General features: G+C 38.1%; 1 protein-coding gene across 1 annotated transcript in view; it reads left to right on the forward strand.

Moving 5' to 3' along the window:
• Nucleotides 1-22,153, forward strand: part of ULK4_1 (unc-51-like kinase 4) — a 76,539-nt gene that overhangs the window by 9,345 nt on the left and 45,041 nt on the right. The window contains exons 5-6 of the mRNA XM_051215896.1: nucleotides 1,280-1,734; nucleotides 15,693-16,892. Of these exons, the coding sequence (XP_051066442.1) occupies nucleotides 1,280-1,734; nucleotides 15,693-16,892 (1,655 nt within the window). The remainder of the gene's footprint in view (nucleotides 1-1,279; nucleotides 1,735-15,692; nucleotides 16,893-22,153) is intronic.

A 22,153-nucleotide genomic window follows, 5' to 3' on the forward strand; every position in this document is an offset into this window, starting at 1 on the left:
TCAGTGTGAGCGTTAACACTGGGATACAGTTATATTTATCTGATGGGTCCTAAATAATACAAAATGTGCGTTATGGAATGCACTACAAGCCACATACCAAACGTACTAAAACTTTTCCAATCACTTTAAATTTTTTGAAATTATATTATGACTTGCATCTATTTTCTAAACTTTATGGTTTTAGTACAAAAGATAATTATTCCTTATGTATTTTTATAAAAGTATGCGTCTTGTTAATCATTTAGTAATAGACTTCATACAATTTCATCAGTATTTTAAGTTGTTGGTATTTAAAACGTCCATTTATTATTAATCTAAATGGGTATAACTAAACGATCATGGTCAGAAAATAAGTTCAGATTGCATACTTCAAATAATCTTAACGCCTTTTCTAAAACTTATCGTCAGTACCATTTTAGTTGGCTAATATGTTTTTGTATTCAGAATACTAAAGACTTTGGGGGTATCACGTAATATATTCAACCGTAGAATACGATTATGTATGAGACTCCAGTCATGAAGTTTGCACCTACTGATACGGCTTAGTCTAATAGTTGAGGGCTTCTCCCATAGCTTTCCTCCAGTCTATTCTTGTTCTAGCCAGTTCTGTTGATTAAACGTTACGGTGTCTAAGAATTAGTAATATGTGTTCGAAACACCCTAGCCTATGAATCTTCATAGCTTAATCAGTCGAATTACTGTTTCGCCTAATTCCAGAATCACTCAAAGGCCCCATCGCATCCGAGGAAACTAATAATAAAGTGCTTCTGCGTTTACATGCCGTGTTTTCACCTATAGAGGAATATAGAGTTGGCTGATGCACAGCATATTCACGCTTTAATAGGTATGTATATTACATGTGGCTTATGGGTTCTTTTTACGGCTTCATCAAACAAACATTGAACAGTCTGAGTTTTAAAATTCATATCAGTTATTATTGAGGGTACGTTTCAAGTCCTTAGATTTTAATATCATTTTAACTATACAGTATTATTTTATTATACACATCAGAAATTCTTATTATAAAGCGAATTGATCTGGTTGCTACATATAATTTTCGAATGATTTCAACCCGATCTTATATATAAACATAAATGCTCTGCAACGGTTCATATTCATTGCGCTCCTTGATCAAAAATTGGGAAATTGTTTTAGTGTTACTTAGCTTAGAATCATTTAAGTACCATACTTTGTATAATCCAAGTATTCAGCTTATAAAATGGCACTTCTGAAAGTACAATATATTCGAAATGTTTTTTCCATCTCCAATTATTATTAGCGCAAGAAGAAATCTCCAAAAATATTTTCAATTTAACTAGACATACTTCATTTGTGAATAATGACGAAAAGAATTACACAATTGATTTAGATTCAGTGGAAATGTCAACTTGTAAATCACTTCATTTAAGAGCAAATCTTGCTCTCATTTATCCATGGGGTGATGATTCTATCAGCTTTCCTCGAGAAACAAAATCAGTCGCTGAACTATGGAGTTTATTCACTAACAATAATAATAATAGTCCTATTATTAGTGATTCAGATCAAAAGAAAATCGTTAATGGACATGTTTTAAATTCACATTTTCAAAATATATGGAGACCTAAACCATTGAGTGACTATTTACGTTGGGGTCGTGTTATGCCACCTACGAAAATTGAAGGGCTGACACGATTATATAATCCAATGTCATTGAATACTATATCGTTAGAAGAACTTGAACAACATATATGCGAGGTAAGCTTTGTATGAATATTTTGTTTTGATGATACATAATTATCCAATAAATTACAATGTTTCTCGATTTTCCCTTAATAAAAATGCATTTCTACATTCTTTGATGAGAAATTCATGGCTTTCTGTCAACAAATTCACTGTTTTATAAATTTGAAGGAATTTCGATGAATTTTACTGACCATAATTGAAAAGAAAGAATTACAGTCCAAACATAACTTATAACAAAAATTAGGTTAAGGTGAAATGAAACATCAATCCATGTACCAGGTAATATCGATGATTGTATTATTTAAAACTTAGTTTTACACTTCATACACATACATCTATCCTTTAAATACAATAGTAGTAACTAAAGTCTCTTGTGGGGGGCTGGCTTAGTAGTTAAGCCGTTCAACTTTTAACCAGTATGGTGCAAGTTTTAGCCATGTTATCCCACATATTTTCGTCTAAATAGTAGGGATTTTGTCATCAGCTTCCAAACCTGAAGTGTGACACTATAAAGAATATCTAATCTCGTACTTGACAAATGAATTACGTCATATTACTGATAGATATTGTGTTCTGTGTTTATTAGACAATATTTAGCGTATGTTTACTTCCATATTTTATAGTACTATATTTCGTTCTTTATCGTTGATTATGTGTTTTGACTTTTTTATATAATTTTAATTATTCATCTCAATTTATAGTAATTAAGTTGATAAAAGCGAGTTGGAAGGCGTTTTTCGGTAGATAAATTCTAGTTAAGTATAACTGAACTGAGTTAGTTTACTTCGTTATAATGTGAGATTTTCTTTTACTGAACTCTGCCATGTCATTTAGAAAATTGGTGATTTGTGATTTTCGAAGTTTTCAGCCATAGAGTTCGACAAATGTTTTAGTCAAACAGTCCTCTAATGTTCACTTATTTCAATTAACAGTCTTCTTATTTCAACTCACGAATTACTTGATTACTCATAAATATTCGATGCCACGTTGTTTATCCCTCAGTGTTGGCCTAATTCTTTTGATAAAAGCTCAATCAGGTCATTTGGTTACTTAGATTGACATAACAATCCATTTTCTTCCGTAGAAAGTAGTTGAAACTAATTATTTTAGTGAACATTTCAGGACTATAGTAAGTTATTTTTTAACAGAATAGCTCAATGTTGATGTCTCAGACTCATCGGATAACGCAGATCAAAATCCGACCAGAAAAACCAATCCGTTGAAGATTGCAGATGCAACCAAATGATCAGTCTTAATTAGCTTGATACTTGAATCCAAGTCTTACCAATTTCCTTTAATCATTTAACAATAATCAACTTAAGTTTGGTTTATCTGACTCGGTTAATTGAGGGTATTGTTCATATAACGTCCCGATATTATTGTAATTTTCAAGACTGCTTTAATTCAGTTACTTTTGTTTTTAATAGTCATATGTCACATTCAACAAATAAATACACTTACTTACCTACGCCTGTTACTCCCAATGGAGCATAGGTCGCCGACCAGCATTCTCCAACCCACTCTATCCTGGGCCTTTTATAGTTCTATCCAATTCTTGTTCATTTTTCTCATGTCTATCTCCATTTCCCGGCGTAATGTGCTGCTCAAATATGTAAAGGTTTTTACATTTTAGTGGCCCGTGGATCTGACTCCAATTAGATCGTATGAATGTTTGTTGTTGAAATATATGTATCGCCTATCCTCGTATATAATCATCGACTTAAATCGCGTTAGTCAATAACGGAATTAAATGAGTCGAATAACGAGATGGACTTGTGAATACATATATTTTGTATTATAAAGCGAATGGAATAGAGAGAAGAGAAAGGACGCAGAGTGGAGGTGGCAGGTAAGCCATTTCCCCTTTTAACCAAGCGTTAACCAATACTTATAGTAACACAAAAGTAAGTTACAGAAATGTGATGAGTAATGGGATAAGAAATGTACACACACCCACGCGCTCATATAAAGTCATGATTGATAAGCGAATAATTAACAAGGTCAAAATGTGACTCAAGTAGAATGAATAGAACGGGCTGTTCGAAAGCTAAAATGAGGTATATGGGCGTAACATAACCGACACTACAACATCTTCCAAATCTCCTTCAATTGTGATTCGGTTGGTGTATGCTGTGATGTATCGGGAACTCCGCCTGTAGCTCTTCTAGAGTTACTGCCGGTCCCAAGCCCGGGTAAAGGAGGAGTGTTGGGCACGGTGCTAGCGACCCCATCACGTAGAAAACTAAATAGCAAAAAAATCGCTAACCAGAAAAAATAATTCAAACCATATAAACTCTGCCCTGGGAGTTAGATCTTCATTTAGAAGAATTATGACACTTCATAGTGAAAGCCGAGTTCCTTCGGAAGCTACAAGGTCGATCGAATAATCAGCAAAAATACAACTACTCAGACAAACCAGATGACAAATGTTTTTAAACTCTTCAACCGTTCTAGTCAGAATCAATATTCGAATTACACTGTATTTTATAAGTATTTTCATTTTAATCGTTTGTCTACAGTAAGCCATTCAAACAAGTAAATGCTGTATCATACCCAATCAACAAATGATACAATCTACATGAATAATCTTTTTACAAAATCTAAATAAAGGGGAACATACATTAAAGCATTAAAATATTTACTACAAAAATACTTACTTACTAAAAACTAATAATCATTAAAATGTTTAAACAGAATGCCGATTAAAACTTCAATAGCAGTAAAAGTAAATAAATCAAACAGATAATTTTTTAAAAAGATTGGATATCCATGAAAAACTGGATGCTTTGTAGATTGTTGGTATGTCAAGTTAGGCGGTCAATAATTAATAGCCTAATCTTCATATCTTGATATTACTTCTATCGTTCATAGACATACATATACTGAGTGATTGTTTTAAAGAAAAATTCGACTTGGCAATATGCCATACAAAATAATTTTTAAAAATTAATATTGGTCATTTCAGGCGGAATATTTTAATTTCAAAACCTAAGTTGACAAATTGATCAATTAGAGTTTAGATTATGAAAAGATATCAATGATCGTGTCAACAATACAACTTCTTTCGTAGAACAGCTATTGATTCATAGAAGACTGAAATGGAATTTCATAATTAAATGACCTGTAGTCGAAAAGATTGAAGACGAGAGATATTTTCGTTATTACAACCAAAGTGCGATTCGCCACAAGAAGACAATAGTATCAACAATAATAATAGTAATAACGTGATGACGATAACTGGATATTTGAGATGTTGCAAACACCTTTGATTAAAAATAAAGAAAGAATACAAACGAAAGGTGTCGATGCCTTTGTGAAGAATTCTATTCAGTTGATATGACGCGATATGAAGATTAAATTATTTAGATCACTAATTTTGCATCAATTTATTCTGAATTTCAACTAACGTAACAGGTGTGAAATTTGTTTAGTGAAACGTTTTAAGGTCAATATTTTGTATGAATTCAGTATAAACTTCGTTTATTATAAATTTAATATAACTTTCGGTCAGTATGAGAATTATATTCCCTGAACCACTTCATGAGAACAGCATTCAGAGTGCATTTTTACAGTAACCTTATGTTCTATTATAAAGTGTGTGTAAAGTTCAGTACATAAATGATTGTATCTCGATCTAATGACGACGTGATTTTGGACATGGCTTTGGGAGTCAAAAACCTTGATTGCACTGGTCTTTCATGTTATCATCCGTGTTGTGGGAACTGTAGTGGTTCACGTTTCCAAAGGAACCAGTAGGACAGATGAATCGCAGTAGTGCCTTATTGTCAAGTAACAGTAATAGAACTGCAGACACAGCCAAATCGATACGTACATAAAACTGACGACTCCACATATATAACAGCCAGCGATCCCAATACAACAGTGGCGACGTGTAATGGATATAACACAGTCAAACACCCAGTCACAAAAGTGTCAATGAACTGGATTGTCCATTTCCTTTATCACAACCATTGTATTTCCGAACTCCGCCTGTAGCTCTTCTCGAGTTACCGCCGGTCCCAAGCCCGGGTAAAGGAGGAGTGTTGGGCATGGTGTCGGCAGCCCCATCCCGTGGAAAATATATTGTATAAAAACGCCAACCAGAACAAACAATTCAAATCATTTAAACTTTGCCTTTCGAGTTGAAGGAAGAATTATGACGCTTCATGGTGAAAGCCGAGTTCCTTCGGAAGTCACGTGGGTTGATGAGCCTTTTAACAACCAGAGAAACAATTTTTATGGGTAAATAGAACGTCCGAACAATGTGGGAGACCGGGAAGACCAGTCAAATAGCAACGGAAATGATGAGATATAACTTGACAGTACTCGGAACCAGCGAAACCCATTGGACTGAAGCTGGACAACAAAGGCTAAATACCGGAGAGATACTGCTATACTCCGGTCACGAAGAGGAAAATCCTCCACACACTCAGGGAGTTGTTCTAATACTGTTCAAAGTAGCACGAAATGCACTTGTAGGATGGGAATCTCACACATCCAGAATCATCAAAGCATCATTCAAAACAAAGAAGGAGGGAATCACGATGAATATTATCCAATGTTATGCACCCACCAATGATAGCAACGACGACATTAAAGACCAATTCTACGAGCGGCTACATTCAATCATAAAGAAGTGCCCAAGAAACGACTTCACCATTCTGATGGGAGATCTAAATGCCAAAGTCAGAATGGACAACACCTCATATGAGAATATCATGGGACGACGTGGACTGGGAGAGAGAAACGAGAATGACGAGGGATTTGAAAATCGATGTGCATTCAACAAACTGGTTATTAGCGGCACAATATTTCCACACAAACATATACACAAAGCTACAAGGGTCTCACCGGACCACACTACAGAGAACCAGATAGATCATATTCGCATCAATAAAAATTCAGAAAGACAATAGAAGACGTGATAACCAGGAGAGGAGCTGACATAGCTTCAAATCACCACCTAGTTGTGGCCAATTTAACACTGAAGCTAAAGAAGAACTGGACAACTGGACAAACAGCACCACAAAGGTTCAATACAGCCTCCCTTCGAGATACTGACAAGCTCAATGAATTCAAGATAACTCTCAACAACAGGTTCCAAGACTTACAGGATCTACTGACGAAGAAGAAACTACTATGGACGACAACTGGAAATGGATCAAAGAAGTATTAACTTCAACGTGTCGGCAGGTTCTGGGCCTAAATAAGCACCATCATAAGGAATGGATCTCTATAGAAACACTGGACAGGATCTAGGAAAGGAAGAACAAGAAGACAGCAATTAACAACAGCCGAACACGAGCAGAGAGAGTCCAAGCACAAGCTGAGTACATAGAAGCAAACAAGCAAGTGGAGAAGTGCATTATGGCAGACAAGCAGAACTATGTGGAAGAGCTAGCAACGACAGCGAAAAAGACGCAACAGAAGGAAATATGAAACAACTATATGATACGACGAAGAAACTGGCAGGAAAATATAGTGAACCAGAGAGACCGGTCAAAGATAAAAAACGCAAGCCCATCACTGAAATTCAAGGAAAGGGAGACAGATGGGTAGAATACTTCGAGGAACTCCTGAATAGGCCGGCTCCAACGAATCCACCGGATATCGAAGCAGCACACACACACATTCTTAAAGATATCAATCCACCAACGACGGAAGAAATCAGAATGGCCATCAGACAAATCAAGAGAGGGAAAGCAGCAGGACCTGACAACATACCAGCTGAAGCACTGAAGTTAGACATCGAAGTAACTACAAACATGCTTCACCTTCTATTCAAAAAGATTTGGGAGGAGGAACAAGTGCCGATGGACTGGAAAGAAAGACACCTCATCAAGATTCCAAAGAAAGGAAATCTGAGCAAATGTGAAAACTACAGAGGCATTACACTACTGTCAATACCAGGGAAAGTCTTTAACAGAGTGTTGCTGAACCGGATGAAAGATGCAGTAGACGCCCAACTTCGAGATGAACAAGCTGGATTCCGTAAGGACCGGTCGTACACAGACCAAATTGCGACACTACGGGTGATCGTCGAACCATAAGTTGAGTTAAACTCATCACTGTACATCAACTTCATTGATTATGAAAAGACATTTGACAGTTTAGATAGAAAGACGCTACGGAAACTCCCTCGACACTGGGGTTCCTGAGAAGATCGTCAACATTATCCGGAACTCATACGACGGACTACAGTGCAAAGTATTGCATAAAGGACAGCTGGCAGATGCATTCCAAGTAAGGACCGGAGTCAGTCAGGCTGTCTACTCTCTCCCTTCCTCTTTCTTCTGGTGGTTGACTGGATTACGAAGACCTCCAAATCTGTGGGAATGAACGGAATACAATGGACAGCTCGGAATCAACTAGACGATTCGGACTTCGCAGATGACCTGGCCCTCCTATCGCATACACATGAACAAATGCAGATAAAGACAGTCAGTGTAGCAGCGGTCTCTGCATCAGTAGGCCTCAACACACACAAGGGGAAAACCAAGGTCCTCAAATACAACACGGAGAACAGCAATCCAATCACTCTTGATGGAGAAACTCTGGAAGATGTAGAATCCTTCACATACCTGGGAAGCATCATCGATGAACAAGGAGGTTCAGATGCAGACGTAAAGGCGAGGATCGGCAAAGCAAGGGCCACATTCCTACAATTGAAGAACATATGGAACTCAAAACAACTTTCAACCAATATCAAAGTGAGAATCTTCAATACGAACGTCAAGGCAGTTCTACTGTGTGGAGCTGAAACTTGGAGAACTACAACAACCACAATCAAGAAGATACAAGTATTTACAAACAGTTGTCTACGCAAGACACTCAACATCCATTGGCCGAATACCATCAGCATCAGCTTTCTGTGGGAGAGGACAAACCAGCGTCCAGCTGAAGAGGAAATCAGGAAAAGACGTTAGAAGTGGATGGGACATACGTTACAGAAATAATCAAACTGCATCACGAGGCAAGCCCTAACTAGGAATCCTGAAGGGAACCGGAAAAGAGAAAGGCCGAAGAACACACTGCGTCGGGAATCGAAAGCAGACATGAAACTTAATGTGAGATGACGGCACCGAGTTCCAAAGCTGGAGTGTCCCCAGCTACGTATAGTAATGTGTCATTAATAATTTAGAGCCAATAATCGTCTTAAGTTTGCAGAAAACTACTTCATATACTTATGTCCAATTCCAGATGGTGTTCTTATTCGGCAGTATATTCAGTGATGCCCGGATGTCATGCATCGACGGTACAAAAGCCGGTTAATAGCTAACTAACCCCAAAAAAGATCGTAGGGCAGAGGCATTGATGGGTTCGGGCATCAATTGTATAGCTCGGATGATTTCGGGATATGATCGATGGCCTGCCGCGTCAAAGATAAATCCAAGTACTTTGCCAACTTTTAGAAAAGTCGGCACATTTATGGACGTAGCTGGAAACCATTGTCTCTGGTACGTTGTAGCACAGCCGTCGTGCATTCTCGTTGCTCATTTAACGAAGTGGTAACAATTAAGCTATCTTCAAGGTGTAAGTTGCGACCTCTGAGATACACGTTAGGATGGTATCCACTAGTTGCTGGAAAATAGATGGGGCGGTCTTTACTCCTAAGGTAGATGATTTTACTGAAATAAACCACAATATATATTAATAGTCAGTAGTTCTCTCAATTTTTCAACCACTTCCACTTGTAAATAAGTATCAGAAAGGTCTTACTCTGTGTAGAACTTCCCACCACTTAGCAGAATGAGTAAAAATCTGCGGTAACTGGTAGTGTTCAAGGGCTGCATTAGGGTCTGTAGTTACGTCTGCTCATATGCGTGTTATTCCATTTCCGTTATTGATAACCAAAATTGGTGCTACCCAACTTACTTACTACTTATGCCTGTTACTCCTCGCAAAGCAGCATAAGCCGCTCACCAGCATTCTCCATCCAACTCTGTCCTGGGGAATCCTTTCCAGTTCTTTCCAGTTGATATTAATCCTTTTCATGTCTGCTTTCGATTCCCGACGCAGTGTGTTCTTCGGCCTTTCTCTTTTCCGGTTCCCTTCAGGATTCCTAGTTAGGGCTTGCCTCGTGATGCAGTTTGATGATTTCTGTAACGTATGTCCCATCCACTTCTAACGTCTTTTCCTGATTTCCTCTTCAGCTGGACGCTGGTTTGTCCTCTCCCACAGAAAGCTGATGCTGATGGTATTCGGCCAATGGATGTTGAGTGTCTTGCGTAGACAACTGTTTGTAAATACTTGTATCTTCTTGATTGTGGTTGTTGTAGTTCTCTAAGTTTCAGCTCCACACAGTAGAACTGCCTTGACGTTCGTATTGAAGATTCTCACTTTGATATTGGTTGAAAGTTGTTTTGAGTTCCATATGTTCTTCAATTGTAGGAATGTGGCCCTTGCTTTGCCGATCCTCGCCTTTACGTCTGCATCTGAACCTCCTTGTTCATCGATGATGCTTCCCAGGTATGTGAAGGATTCTACATCTTCCAGAGTTTCTCCATCAAGAGTGATTGGATTGCTGTTCTCCGTGTTGTATTTGAGGACCTTGGTTTTCCCCTTGTGTGTGTTGAGGCCTACTGATGCAGAGACCGCTGCTACACTGACTGTCTTTATCTGCATTTGTTCATGTGTATGCGATAGGAGGGCCAGGTCATCTGCGAAGTCCGAATCGTCTAGTTGATTCCGAGCTGTCCATTGTATTCCGTTCATTCCCACAGATTTGGAGGTCTTCGTAATCCAGTCAACCACCAGAAGAAAGAGGAAGGGAGAGAGTAGACAGCCTGACTGACTCCGGTCCTTACTTGGAATGCATCTGCCAGCTGTCCTTTATGCAATACTTTGCACTGTAGTCCGTCGTATGAGTTCCGGATAATGTTGACGATCTTCTCAGGAACCCCAGTGTCGAGGAGTTTCCGTAGCGTCTTTCTATCTAAACTGTCAAATGTCTTTTCATAATCAATGAAGTTGATGTACAGTGATGAGTTTAACTCAACTTATGGTTCGACGATCACCCGTAGTGTCGCAATTTGGTCTGTGTACGACCGGTCCTTACGGAATCCAGCTTGTTCATCTCGAAGTTGGGCGTCTACTGCATCTTTCATCCGGTTCAGCAACACTCTGTTAAAGACTTTCCCTGGTATTGACAGTAGTGTAATGCCTCTGTAGTTTTCACATTTGCTCAGATTTCCTTTCTTTGGAATCTTGATGAGGTGTCTTTCTTTCCAGTCCATCGGCACTTGTTCCTCCTCCCAAATCTTTTTGAATAGAAGGTGAAGCATGTTTGTAGTTACTTCGATGTCTAACTTCAGTGCTTCAGCTGGTATGTTGTCAGGTCCTGCTGCTTTCCCTCTCTTGATTTGTCTGATGGCCATTCTGATTTCTTCCGTCGTTGGTGGATTGATATCTTTAAGAATGTGTGTGTGTGCTGCTTCGATATCCGGTGGATTCGTTGGAGCCGGCCTATTCAGGAGTTCCTCGAAGTATTCTACCCATCTGTCTCCCTTTCCTTGAATTTCAGTGATGGGCTTGCGTTTTTTATCTTTGACCGGTCTCTCTGGTTCACTATATTTTCCTGCCAGTTTCTTCGTCGTATCATATAGTTGTTTCATATTTCCTTCTGTTGCGTCTTTTTCGCTGTCGTTGCTAGCTCTTCCACATAGTTCTGCTTGTCTGCCATAATGCACTTCTCCACTTGCTTGTTTGCTTCTATGTACTCAGCTTGTGCTTGGACTCTCTCTGCTCGTGTTCGGCTGTTGTTAATTGCTGTCTTCTTGTTCTTCCTTTCCTAGATCCTGTCCAGTGTTTCTATAGAGATCCATTCCTTATGATGGTGCTTATTTAGGCCCAGAACCTGCCGACACGTTGAAGTTAATACTTCTTTGATCCATTTCCAGTTGTCGTCCATAGTAGTTTCTTCTTCGTCAGTAGATCCTGTAAGTCTTGGAACCTGTTGTTGAGAGTTATCTTGAATTCATTGAGCTTGTCAGTATCTCGAAGGGAGGCTGTATTGAACCTTTGTGGTGCTGTTTGTCCAGTTGTCCAGTTCTTCTTTAGCTTCAGTGTTAAATTGGCCACAACTAGGTGGTGATTTGAAGCTATGTCAGCTCCTCTCCTGGTTATCACGTCTTCTATTGTCTTTCTGAATTTTTATTGATGCGAATATGATCTATCTGGTTCTCTGTAGTGTGGTCCGGTGAGACCCTTGTAGCTTTGTGTATATGTTTGTGTGGAAATATTGTGCCGCTAATAACCAGTTTGTTGAATGCACATCGATTTTCAAATCCCTCGTCATTCTCGTTTCTCTCTCCCAGTCCACGTCGTCCCATGATATTCTCATATGAGGTGTTGTCCATTCTGACTTTGGCATTTAGATCTCCCATCAGAATGGTGAAGTCGTTTCTTGGGCACTTCTTTATGATTGAATGTAGCCGCTCGTAGAATTGGTCTTTAATGTCGTCGTTGCTATCATTGGTGGGTGCATAACATTGGATAATATTCATCGTGATTCCCTCCTTCTTTGTTTTGAATGATGCTTTGATGATTCTGGATGTGTGAGATTCCCATCCTACAAGTGCATTTCGTGCTACTTTGAACAGTATTAGAACAACTCCCTGAGTGTGTGGAGGATTTTCCTCTTCGTGACCGGAGTATAGCAGTATCTCTCCGGTATTTAGCCTTTGTTGTCCAGCTTCAGTCCAATGGGTTTCGCTGGTTCCGAGTACTGTCAAGTTATATCTCATCATTTCCGTTGCTATTTGACTGGTCTTCCCGGTCTCCCACATTGTTCGGACGTTCTATTTACCCATAAAAATTGTTTCTCTGGTTGTTAAAAGGCTCATCAACCCACGTGACTTCCGAAGGAACTCGGCTTTCACCATGAAGCGTCATAATTCTTCCTTCAACTCGAAAGGCAAAGTTTAAATGATTTGAATTGTTTGTTCTGGTTGGCGTTTTTATACAATATATTTTCCACGGGATGGGGCTGCCGACACCATGCCCAACACTCCTCCTTTACCCGGGCTTGGGACCGGCGGTAACTCGAGAAGAGCTACAGGCGGAGTTCGGAAATACAATGGTTGTGATAAAGGAAATGGACAATCCAGTTCATTGACACTTTTGTGACTGGGTGTTTGACTGTGTTATATCCATTACACGTCGCCACTGTTGTATTGGGATCGCTGGCTGTTATATATGTGGAGTCGTCAGTTTTATGTACGTATCGATTTGGCTGTGTCTGCAGTTCTATTACTGTTACTTGACAATAAGGCACTACTGCGATTCATCTGTCCTACTGGTTCCTTTGGAAACGTGAACCACTACAGTTCCCACAACACGGATGATAACATGAAAGACCAGTGCAATCAAGGTTTTTGACTCCCCAAAGCCATGTCCAAAATCACGTCGTCATTAGATCGAGATACAATCATTTATGTACTGAACTTTACACACACTTTATAATAGAACATAAGGTTACTGTAAAAATGCACTCTGAATGCTGTTCTCATGAAGTGGTTCAGGGAATATAATTCTCATACTGACCGAAAGTTATATTAAATTTATAATAAACGAAGTTTATACTGAATTCATACAAAATATTGACCTTAAAACGTTTCACTAAACAAATTTCACACCTGTTACGTTAGTTGAAATTCAGAATAAATTGATGCAAAATTAGTGATCTAAATAATTTAATCTTCATATCGCGTCATATCAACTGAATAGAATTCTTCACAAAGGCATCGACACCTTTCGTTTGTATTCTTTCTTTATTTTTAATCAAAGGTGTTTGCAACATCTCAAATATCCAGTTATCGTCATCACGTTATTACTATTATTATTGTTGATACTATTGTCTTCTTGTGGCGAATCGCACTTTGGTTGTAATAACGAAAATATCTCTCGTCTTCAATCTTTTCGACTACAGGTCATTTAATTATGAAATTCCATTTCAGTCTTCTATGAATCAATAGCTGTTCTACGAAAGAAGTTGTATTGTTGACACGATCATTGATATCTTTTCATAATCTAAACTCTAATTGATCAATTTGTCAACTTAGGTTTTGAAATTAAAATATTCCGCCTGAAATGACCAATATTAATTTTTAAAAATTATTTTGTATGGCATATTGCCAAGTCGAATTTTTCTTTAAAACAATCACTCAGTATATGTATGTCTATGAACGATAGAAGTAATATCAAGATATGAAGATTAGGCTATTAATTATTGACCGCCTAACTTGACATACCAACAATCTACAAAGCATCCAGTTTTTCATGGATATCCAATCTTTTAAAAAATTATCTGTTTGATTTATTTACTTTTACTGCTATTGAAGTTTTAATCGGCATTCTGTTTAAACATTTTAATGATTATTAGTTTTTAGTAAGTAAGTATTTTTGTAGTAAATATTTTAATGCTTTAATGTATGTTCCCCTTTATTTAGATTTTGTAAAAAGATTATTCATGTAGATTGTATCATTTGTTGATTGGGTATGATACAGCATTTACTTGTTTGAATGGCTTACTGTAGACAAACGATTAAAATGAAAATACTTATAAAATACAGTGTAATTCGAATATTGATTCTGACTAGAACGGTTGAAGAGTTTAAAAACATTTGTCATCTGGTTTGTCTGAGTAGTTGTATTTTTGCTGATTATTGAATTAATGGTTATTGATGAAACCCTGAATAGGGGTATTAAATATTCAGCTGAGATTAATGGGCTGAGATTGTCTATGAAATATGCTTGCTTCATTGAGTTAAGACTACGTTTGACTATAAATGGTTATAAAACATGGGTGTTTAATAAAAGTAACGTTTGGCTATCATCAACTTTGGAATAGCATTGATATATACTATATTCACTGAGTGTGAATTGTTGTAGTCAAAAATAAAATGTTAAGTAGGGTTACCAAACTATGCAGTAAGGTTCTGATTGTATATTAAATGTGATGATTAAAATAATTTAGTCTCTGTTAGTTTTTTTCTGCACGCCCCTACTCAATAGTAGAATGAATGAATCTCGTTAAATATCGAACAGTGAAGCAATACTAATCCGTGAATTACTATGTTGTTCTGAGTTGCCTTGTTCAACTCTGTTTGTTCATTTTAAACTAGCTCATACATACCTGACCAAGAAGACTGATTAGGCAGTGATTTTTATATTTCTGGAATTATACCATGTAGGTTTTTATTAAATTACTACTTCGAGTTCATGTAGGATTATAAGACATACGACTTGTTTTTTCATCTCAGATTTCTGTTTCCTGCTAAATTAAGGTTTTCAACCAATTACTTCATACTTGGATGGTTTGTGAATGTTAAGTGTGAAAATAATTTCCATCACAAACTGAGACCAGTTGGTAGTGAATCGTTGAAAAAACAGATGTTATAAAATGATGGTTTTGTCCTAGTTTCCGGTTCCCCAACAGCTTACATGTAGAAATCAGGATTTCTAAATTCCACAACTATTACGTTATAACTGTCCAATGGTTTCTAGCTTACATCCACTTAATTTTCAACCATTCAGTTTATGGTTATCGTGTTTGCACAATAAATTAATAGTAGTTTGATGGAATACTTGGGCGATATTAAATCCTAGGTTTTCATTTCCGAAATTCATTATTTTAGTTCGTTATATGCTTTCATCTAAAACTTCTTTTGAATTTTCTACTGGCATCCATTTTATAAAAAACATTGATGTAAACAATATTTTGTTATTCCTCATTCAATACTTTTTTATAGGATATTGCTAGAAATAATGGCGAACTACAGATTTAATTTCCCACTGCGCAATCACTCAATACCATATTTGATAGTCAAATGATATATTTTATATTGTTTAAACTAACCATTCAGTGACTAATTCATTAATATAGATATCTCTTCAAATATAAGAATGTGTTTGCATTTATTGTAAATTGATATAGCAAAAATTCATTTTGATGTTCTTTTATTCTATAGGTTGTAAATTTATTTCGTACACGAAGTTTCGAAACTACTGAAACTTTATCAAGTCGGTTGTCTACCATTCGAGCATCACCTAATCGTACAGCAATTAAAAGTTATCGTACAAATTTACTAGCTTATTTAATTTGGCTAATGGCCAAATCAAATTCAATTAATAATGGTAAACGTCGTTTATCTGTTATTAGTATGGACACTCGTTCTTATTTAACTGGAATTCAGCTGGCACCTGATTTATTGATAGAATTAACGAAACAACTACGATCTGGTTCAGCTTTACCAAATGATGTGCGAACAGGATTATGTCGTTTGTGCAGCTTAGTATCGTATTATGTTGCTTTATTTTTAATTCAATTAAATCAATGTGAATCAGATAAAGATCCTTTGAATTTGATTTCGCACAGTACCGGATCTTTGTTTTCTAATTGTCTTACTGTTTTAATTGATATAATTCGTGAGTCACCTTCACGTTGTGGTTTACGTTTACGACAGGCCGCTGTTATTGCACTAGGTGAAGTTTTGAGTTGTTCCACTTGTTTATTATTATATGCTTATCGGAAATCCAGTACAATATCTATAGACACTCAATCTATTCAGTGGCAAACCGCTGTTCATCATTTAATACGTCTTGTAACAACAACTTCTACCATAAGTACTAGCAATTTAGGATCTAATTCTGCTAATAATGAACCTACTTCAATTTTGGACGCATTTGACGGTACAGCTGTACGGAATTTGGAGCCTGCTCTTGGTAGCCGTAATTCCTTTGGAAGTGAGGAGAATCCACATACAACAGGGGCAGTTACTACAAAAATTACAGAATCACATATTCGTTTAAGTGCTTCAAAATCTTTAGATGCATTTGTAACTGCAATACATGGTTGTCAACTTTATGATATATCTGTAATAGGTTCACTCAGTGAATCTATAACATCTTGTTTACATTCTATTACAACTGGAGATATTATTAGTCGCTTATGGTCACAAGGTATTGTTGATTCCGGTACTAATCGAACTGGTGTTAATCCTATTCAGCAAGAACTGACCTTATCATGTGCAAGTACTTTAGCAGGAATTATACGTCTGAATCCCAATCTATTTACTACTGGATTAATAGACAGAGTTGGTTCATCAGCATTTATTGGGTTGCTTGAGCCTCCAGCGTCCGGATTAGCTTGTCAACAAACAGATTTGGTTGTAAGTTACTGTTTGTGTGTTTACTTTTTTGTAATGATTATTCACATGTCATTGTTTATTGCCATAATATTAGCTAGGAATATATTCTTTTTTATTCAAAACCACCGTATACATATTTGCATATAATATTATGACTTTGTTTAAATCAAGAGGATTCAGTGAAGAAAATTTTTGACGAAATCATTTACTCAAGCTGTACATTAGCATTTATAATTGTTTGGTAAACACGGACTTCTAAAAGTTCATAAGAAAGATGTCCCCCTACATCCTGTACTTGATACGAATACCTCTCCGTATCATTTGATTGTTAAATGGTTAGCTGAAATTCTAAAACGCGTACAAAGTCTCATCGATAGATACAAATCCTGTGATTCTTTAAGTTTGTTGATTTAATTAGAATCATCAATGTAAATGTAAGTATCAATACCAAGGTTGGACTTGATAGCTTCAAATATATTGAGGATTGGTTAGAAAGTTATTGACAGATAATTCCCATTTAAACATTAAAATTAAAACACGAAAGTTATTGATGGATATATTTTTTATCATATCCAGTAAGCAGAAAAATCGTATTTCTGACGTTTCGTCACTTGAAGTAAGCCACTTCTGTAGAGTAAATAAATAACCAAAATAAATTAACACAAGTTCAAAGAATACTACTATAACAAAAAATATATTCGTTATCAATGTAAATGGTAGAAAAACGATCTCCTTGGGTGTCACTTCTCGCTTTACAAATGTTTCTGACACGTTCAAAGGATTAAGCTATCACCTAGGACCGGCGAACGGAACCAAAGTCAGCAACACAACAACAGGGCAAGCTAAGCTATTCCATTGTGCCCAGCTTCGCTGACTAGAGGAAGAAGACCAGATTCAGCCGAGAAAATATATAATTCCGCAAACAACCGGGAATAGCGAACAACAAGCACACAACTCGTGCGTATATATATATATATATATATATATATATATATATATATATATATATATATATATATATATACAAAAATATCCTCTAAAATGTAACAAAATAGAATACTTAGAGAGAAAAGTTTTCAATGATGTTTAAGATCCTTCCAGGTGTGAAGCATAAAATGGAGATAAATGGGCGCTTTTAGAGCAAAGATGAGAAATGCGAATTTTCATAATTAGATTACAAAAATAAGGGTACCAAGTGATTTCTGGGGATATAGCATCCACAGCACCTCCCCTTTTCAGTAGACTATGTTTTTGGGTTACACTTGCATCTTGACCTTTTTTCGCTGTTGTTGATATAACCATTTTCTGTAATGTAGATCGATTTGTGTTTGGACTTCTTCTTTTGTTGGTATCGGGGGAGATTTCCGTTTGTTGACGGATGATCTGTGTCTTACTGTTTCTGTAACTGGTTCCAGTAACGAGTTCACCTGTTTCTTCCCATTTCGACTTAATACACGACTTGGCCTAGCCTTCTGACCACATGTGCTTCAGTCCAGGAATCATGGTTTGGTCTGTAATTCCGATCGAACATCTGACACCCAACCTCGTACGTTGGTAGCTCCTGGGACTTAGCCTGTGATTGTGACGTGGTTCCCGATAGCATCAGGTTGTGGATCCTCTTCAGTCTTTTTCCCAATTGGTTGTCTTCTGGGGACGTCTGCTCTGGTAACGTGTCGTTTGGTGTCGTTCGATAAACAAATAAGAAGTTCTGTAGTAATTTGTTTGGTATCCCCTCCCCGTTTAGCTTAAATAGATCCCTCCTAAACGTGTCCGTAAACCTTTCTGTTTGGTCATTCGACTGTGGATGGTAAAGGAGAAAGCGGAAATGTTTGATGGCTAGCCGTCGCAGAATTGTTGGGACCGGCAGGAAGTGAACTGCGAACAATTATCTAATATAATTACTTTAGTCTATCCGTTCCAGGAGCAGATCTCCGTCAAGAGCTGTAACATATTGGTCAACGTTGATAGCACGATGGGGGAATTTCCGGTCATTCCGAAAACACACAACTACAAATAGGTAGTTTTTTTATTGGACCGGCGAAATCGACATACATCCTGGTCAGGGATACTAACATTTGCTTGGTTTTCTGTTGAAAGAGAGGCAGTAACCATGTCTTTCTATGCCATAGGGTGTTCATTGATAAGTTGTGACAAAGCATCTGCCTACATAAGGCGGGATACATGCATACTTGCTTCTTCCGTCGCACCATAAACTTAATGTGAGATGACGGCACCGAGTTCCAAAGCTGGAGTGTCCCCAGCTACGTATAGTAATGTGTCATTAATAATTTAGAGCCAATAATCGTCTTAAGTTTGCAGAAAACTACTTCATATACTTATGTCCAATTCCAGATGGTGTTCTTATTCGGCAGTATATTCAGTGATGCCCGGATGTCATGCATCGACGGTACAAAAGCCGGTTAATAGCTAACTAACCCCAAAAAAGATCGTAGGGCAGAGGCATTGATGGGTTCGGGCATCAATTGTATAGCTCGGATGATTTCGGGATATGATCGATGGCCTGCCGCGTCAAAGATAAATCCCAAGTACTTTGCCAACTTTTAGAAAAGTCGGCACATTTATGGACGTAGCTGGAAACCATTGTCTCTGGTACGTTGTAGCACAGCCGTCGTGCATTCTCGTTGCTCATTTAACGAAGTGGTAACAATTAAGCTATCTTCAAGGTGTAAGTTGCGACCTCTGAGATACACGTTAGGATGGTATCCACTAGTTGCTGGAAAATAGATGGGGCGGTCTTTACTCCTAAGGTAGATGATTTTACTGAAATAAACCACAATATATATTAATAGTCAGTAGTTCTCTCAATTTTTTCAACCACTTCCACTTGTAAATAAGTATCAGAAAGGTCTTACTCTGTGTAGAACTTCCCACCACTTAGCAGAATGAGTAAAAATCTGCGGTAACTGGTAGTGTTCAAGGGCTGCATTAGGGTCTGTAGTTACGTCTGCTCATATGCGTGTTATTCCATTTCCGTTATTGATAACCAAAATTGGTGCTACCCAACTTACTTACTACTTATGCCTGTTACTCCTCGCAAAGCAGCATAAGCCGCTCACCAGCATTCTCCATCCAACTCTGTCCTGGGGAATCCTTTCCAGTTCTTTCCAGTTGATATTAATCCTTTTCATGTCTGCTTTCGATTCCCGACGCAGTGTGTTCTTCGGCCTTTCTCTTTTCCGGTTCCCTTCAGGATTCCTAGTTAGGGCTTGCCTCGTGATGCAGTTTGATGATTTCTGTAACGTATGTCCCATCCACTTCTAACGTCTTTTCCTGATTTCCTCTTCAGCTGGACGCTGGTTTGTCCTCTCCCACAGAAAGCTGATGCTGATGGTATTCGGCCAATGGATGTTGAGTGTCTTGCGTAGACAACTGTTTGTAAATACTTGTATCTTCTTGATTGTGGTTGTTGTAGTTCTCCAAGTTTCAGCTCCACACAGTAGAACTGCCTTGACGTTCGTATTGAAGATTCTCACTTTGATATTGGTTGAAAGTTGTTTTGAGTTCCATATGTTCTTCAATTGTAGGAATGTGGCCCTTGCTTTGCCGATCCTCGCCTTTACGTCTGCATCTGAACCTCCTTGTTCATCGATGATGCTTCCCAGGTATGTGAAGGATTCTACATCTTCCAGAGTTTCTCCATCAAGAGTGATTGGATTGCTGTTCTCCGTGTTGTATTTGAGGACCTTGGTTTTCCCCTTGTGTGTGTTGAGGCCTACTGATGCAGAGACCGCTGCTACACTGACTGTCTTTATCTGCATTTGTTCATGTGTATGCGATAGGAGGGCCAGGTCATCTGCGAAGTCCGAATCGTCTAGTTGATTCCGAGCTGTCCATTGTATTCCGTTCATTCCCACAGATTTGGAGGTCTTCGTAATCCAGTCAACCACCAGAAGAAAGAGGAAGGGAGAGAGTAGACAGCCTGACTGACTCCGGTCCTTACTTGGAATGCATCTGCCAGCTGTCCTTTATGCAATACTTTGCACTGTAGTCCGTCGTATGAGTTCCGGATAATGTTGACGATCTTCTCAGGAACCCCAGTGTCGAGGAGTTTCCGTAGCGTCTTTCTATCTAAACTGTCAAATGTCTTTTCATAATCAATGAAGTTGATGTACAGTGATGAGTTTAACTCAACTTATGGTTCGACGATCACCCGTAGTGTCGCAATTTGGTCTGTGTACGACCGGTCCTTACGGAATCCAGCTTGTTCATCTCGAAGTTGGGCGTCTACTGCATCTTTCATCCGGTTCAGCAACACTCTGTTAAAGACTTTCCCTGGTATTGACAGTAGTGTAATGCCTCTGTAGTTTTCACATTTGCTCAGATTTCCTTTCTTTGGAATCTTGATGAGGTGTCTTTCTTTCCAGTCCATCGGCACTTGTTCCTCCTCCCAAATCTTTTTGAATAGAAGGTGAAGCATGTTTGTAGTTACTTCGATGTCTAACTTCAGTGCTTCAGCTGGTATGTTGTCAGGTCCTGCTGCTTTCCCTCTCTTGATTTGTCTGATGGCCATTCTGATTTCTTCCGTCGTTGGTGGATTGATATCTTTAAGAATGTGTGTGTGTGTGCTGCTTCGATATCCGGTGGATTCGTTGGAGCCGGCCTATTCAGGAGTTCCTCGAAGTATTCTACCCATCTGTCTCCCTTTCCTTGAATTTCAGTGATGGGCTTGCGTTTTTATCTTTGACCGGTCTCTCTGGTTCACTATATTTTCCTGCCAGTTTCTTCGTCGTATCATATAGTTGTTTCATATTTCCTTCTGTTGCGTCTTTTTCGCTGTCGTTGCTAGCTCTTCCACATAGTTCTGCTTGTCTGCCATAATGCACTTCTCCACTTGCTTGTTTGCTTCTATGTACTCAGCTTGTGCTTGGACTCTCTCTGCTCGTGTTCGGCTGTTGTTAATTGCTGTCTTCTTGTTCTTCCTTTCCTAGATCCTGTCCAGTGTTTCTATAGAGATCCATTCCTTATGATGGTGCTTATTTAGGCCCAGAACCTGCCGACACGTTGAAGTTAATACTTCTTTGATCCATTTCCAGTTGTCGTCCATAGTAGTTTCTTCTTCGTCAGTAGATCCTGTAAGTCTTGGAACCTGTTGTTGAGAGTTATCTTGAATTCATTGAGCTTGTCAGTATCTCGAAGGGAGGCTGTATTGAACCTTTGTGGTGCTGTTTGTCCAGTTGTCCAGTTCTTCTTTAGCTTCAGTGTTAAATTGGCCACAACTAGGTGGTGATTTGAAGCTATGTCAGCTCCTCTCCTGGTTATCA

The sequence above is a fragment of the Schistosoma haematobium genome, chromosome 4 (genome assembly GCF_000699445.3).
Source record: "Schistosoma haematobium chromosome 4, whole genome shotgun sequence".
Classification (NCBI taxonomy): Eukaryota; Metazoa; Platyhelminthes; class Trematoda; order Strigeidida; family Schistosomatidae; genus Schistosoma; species Schistosoma haematobium.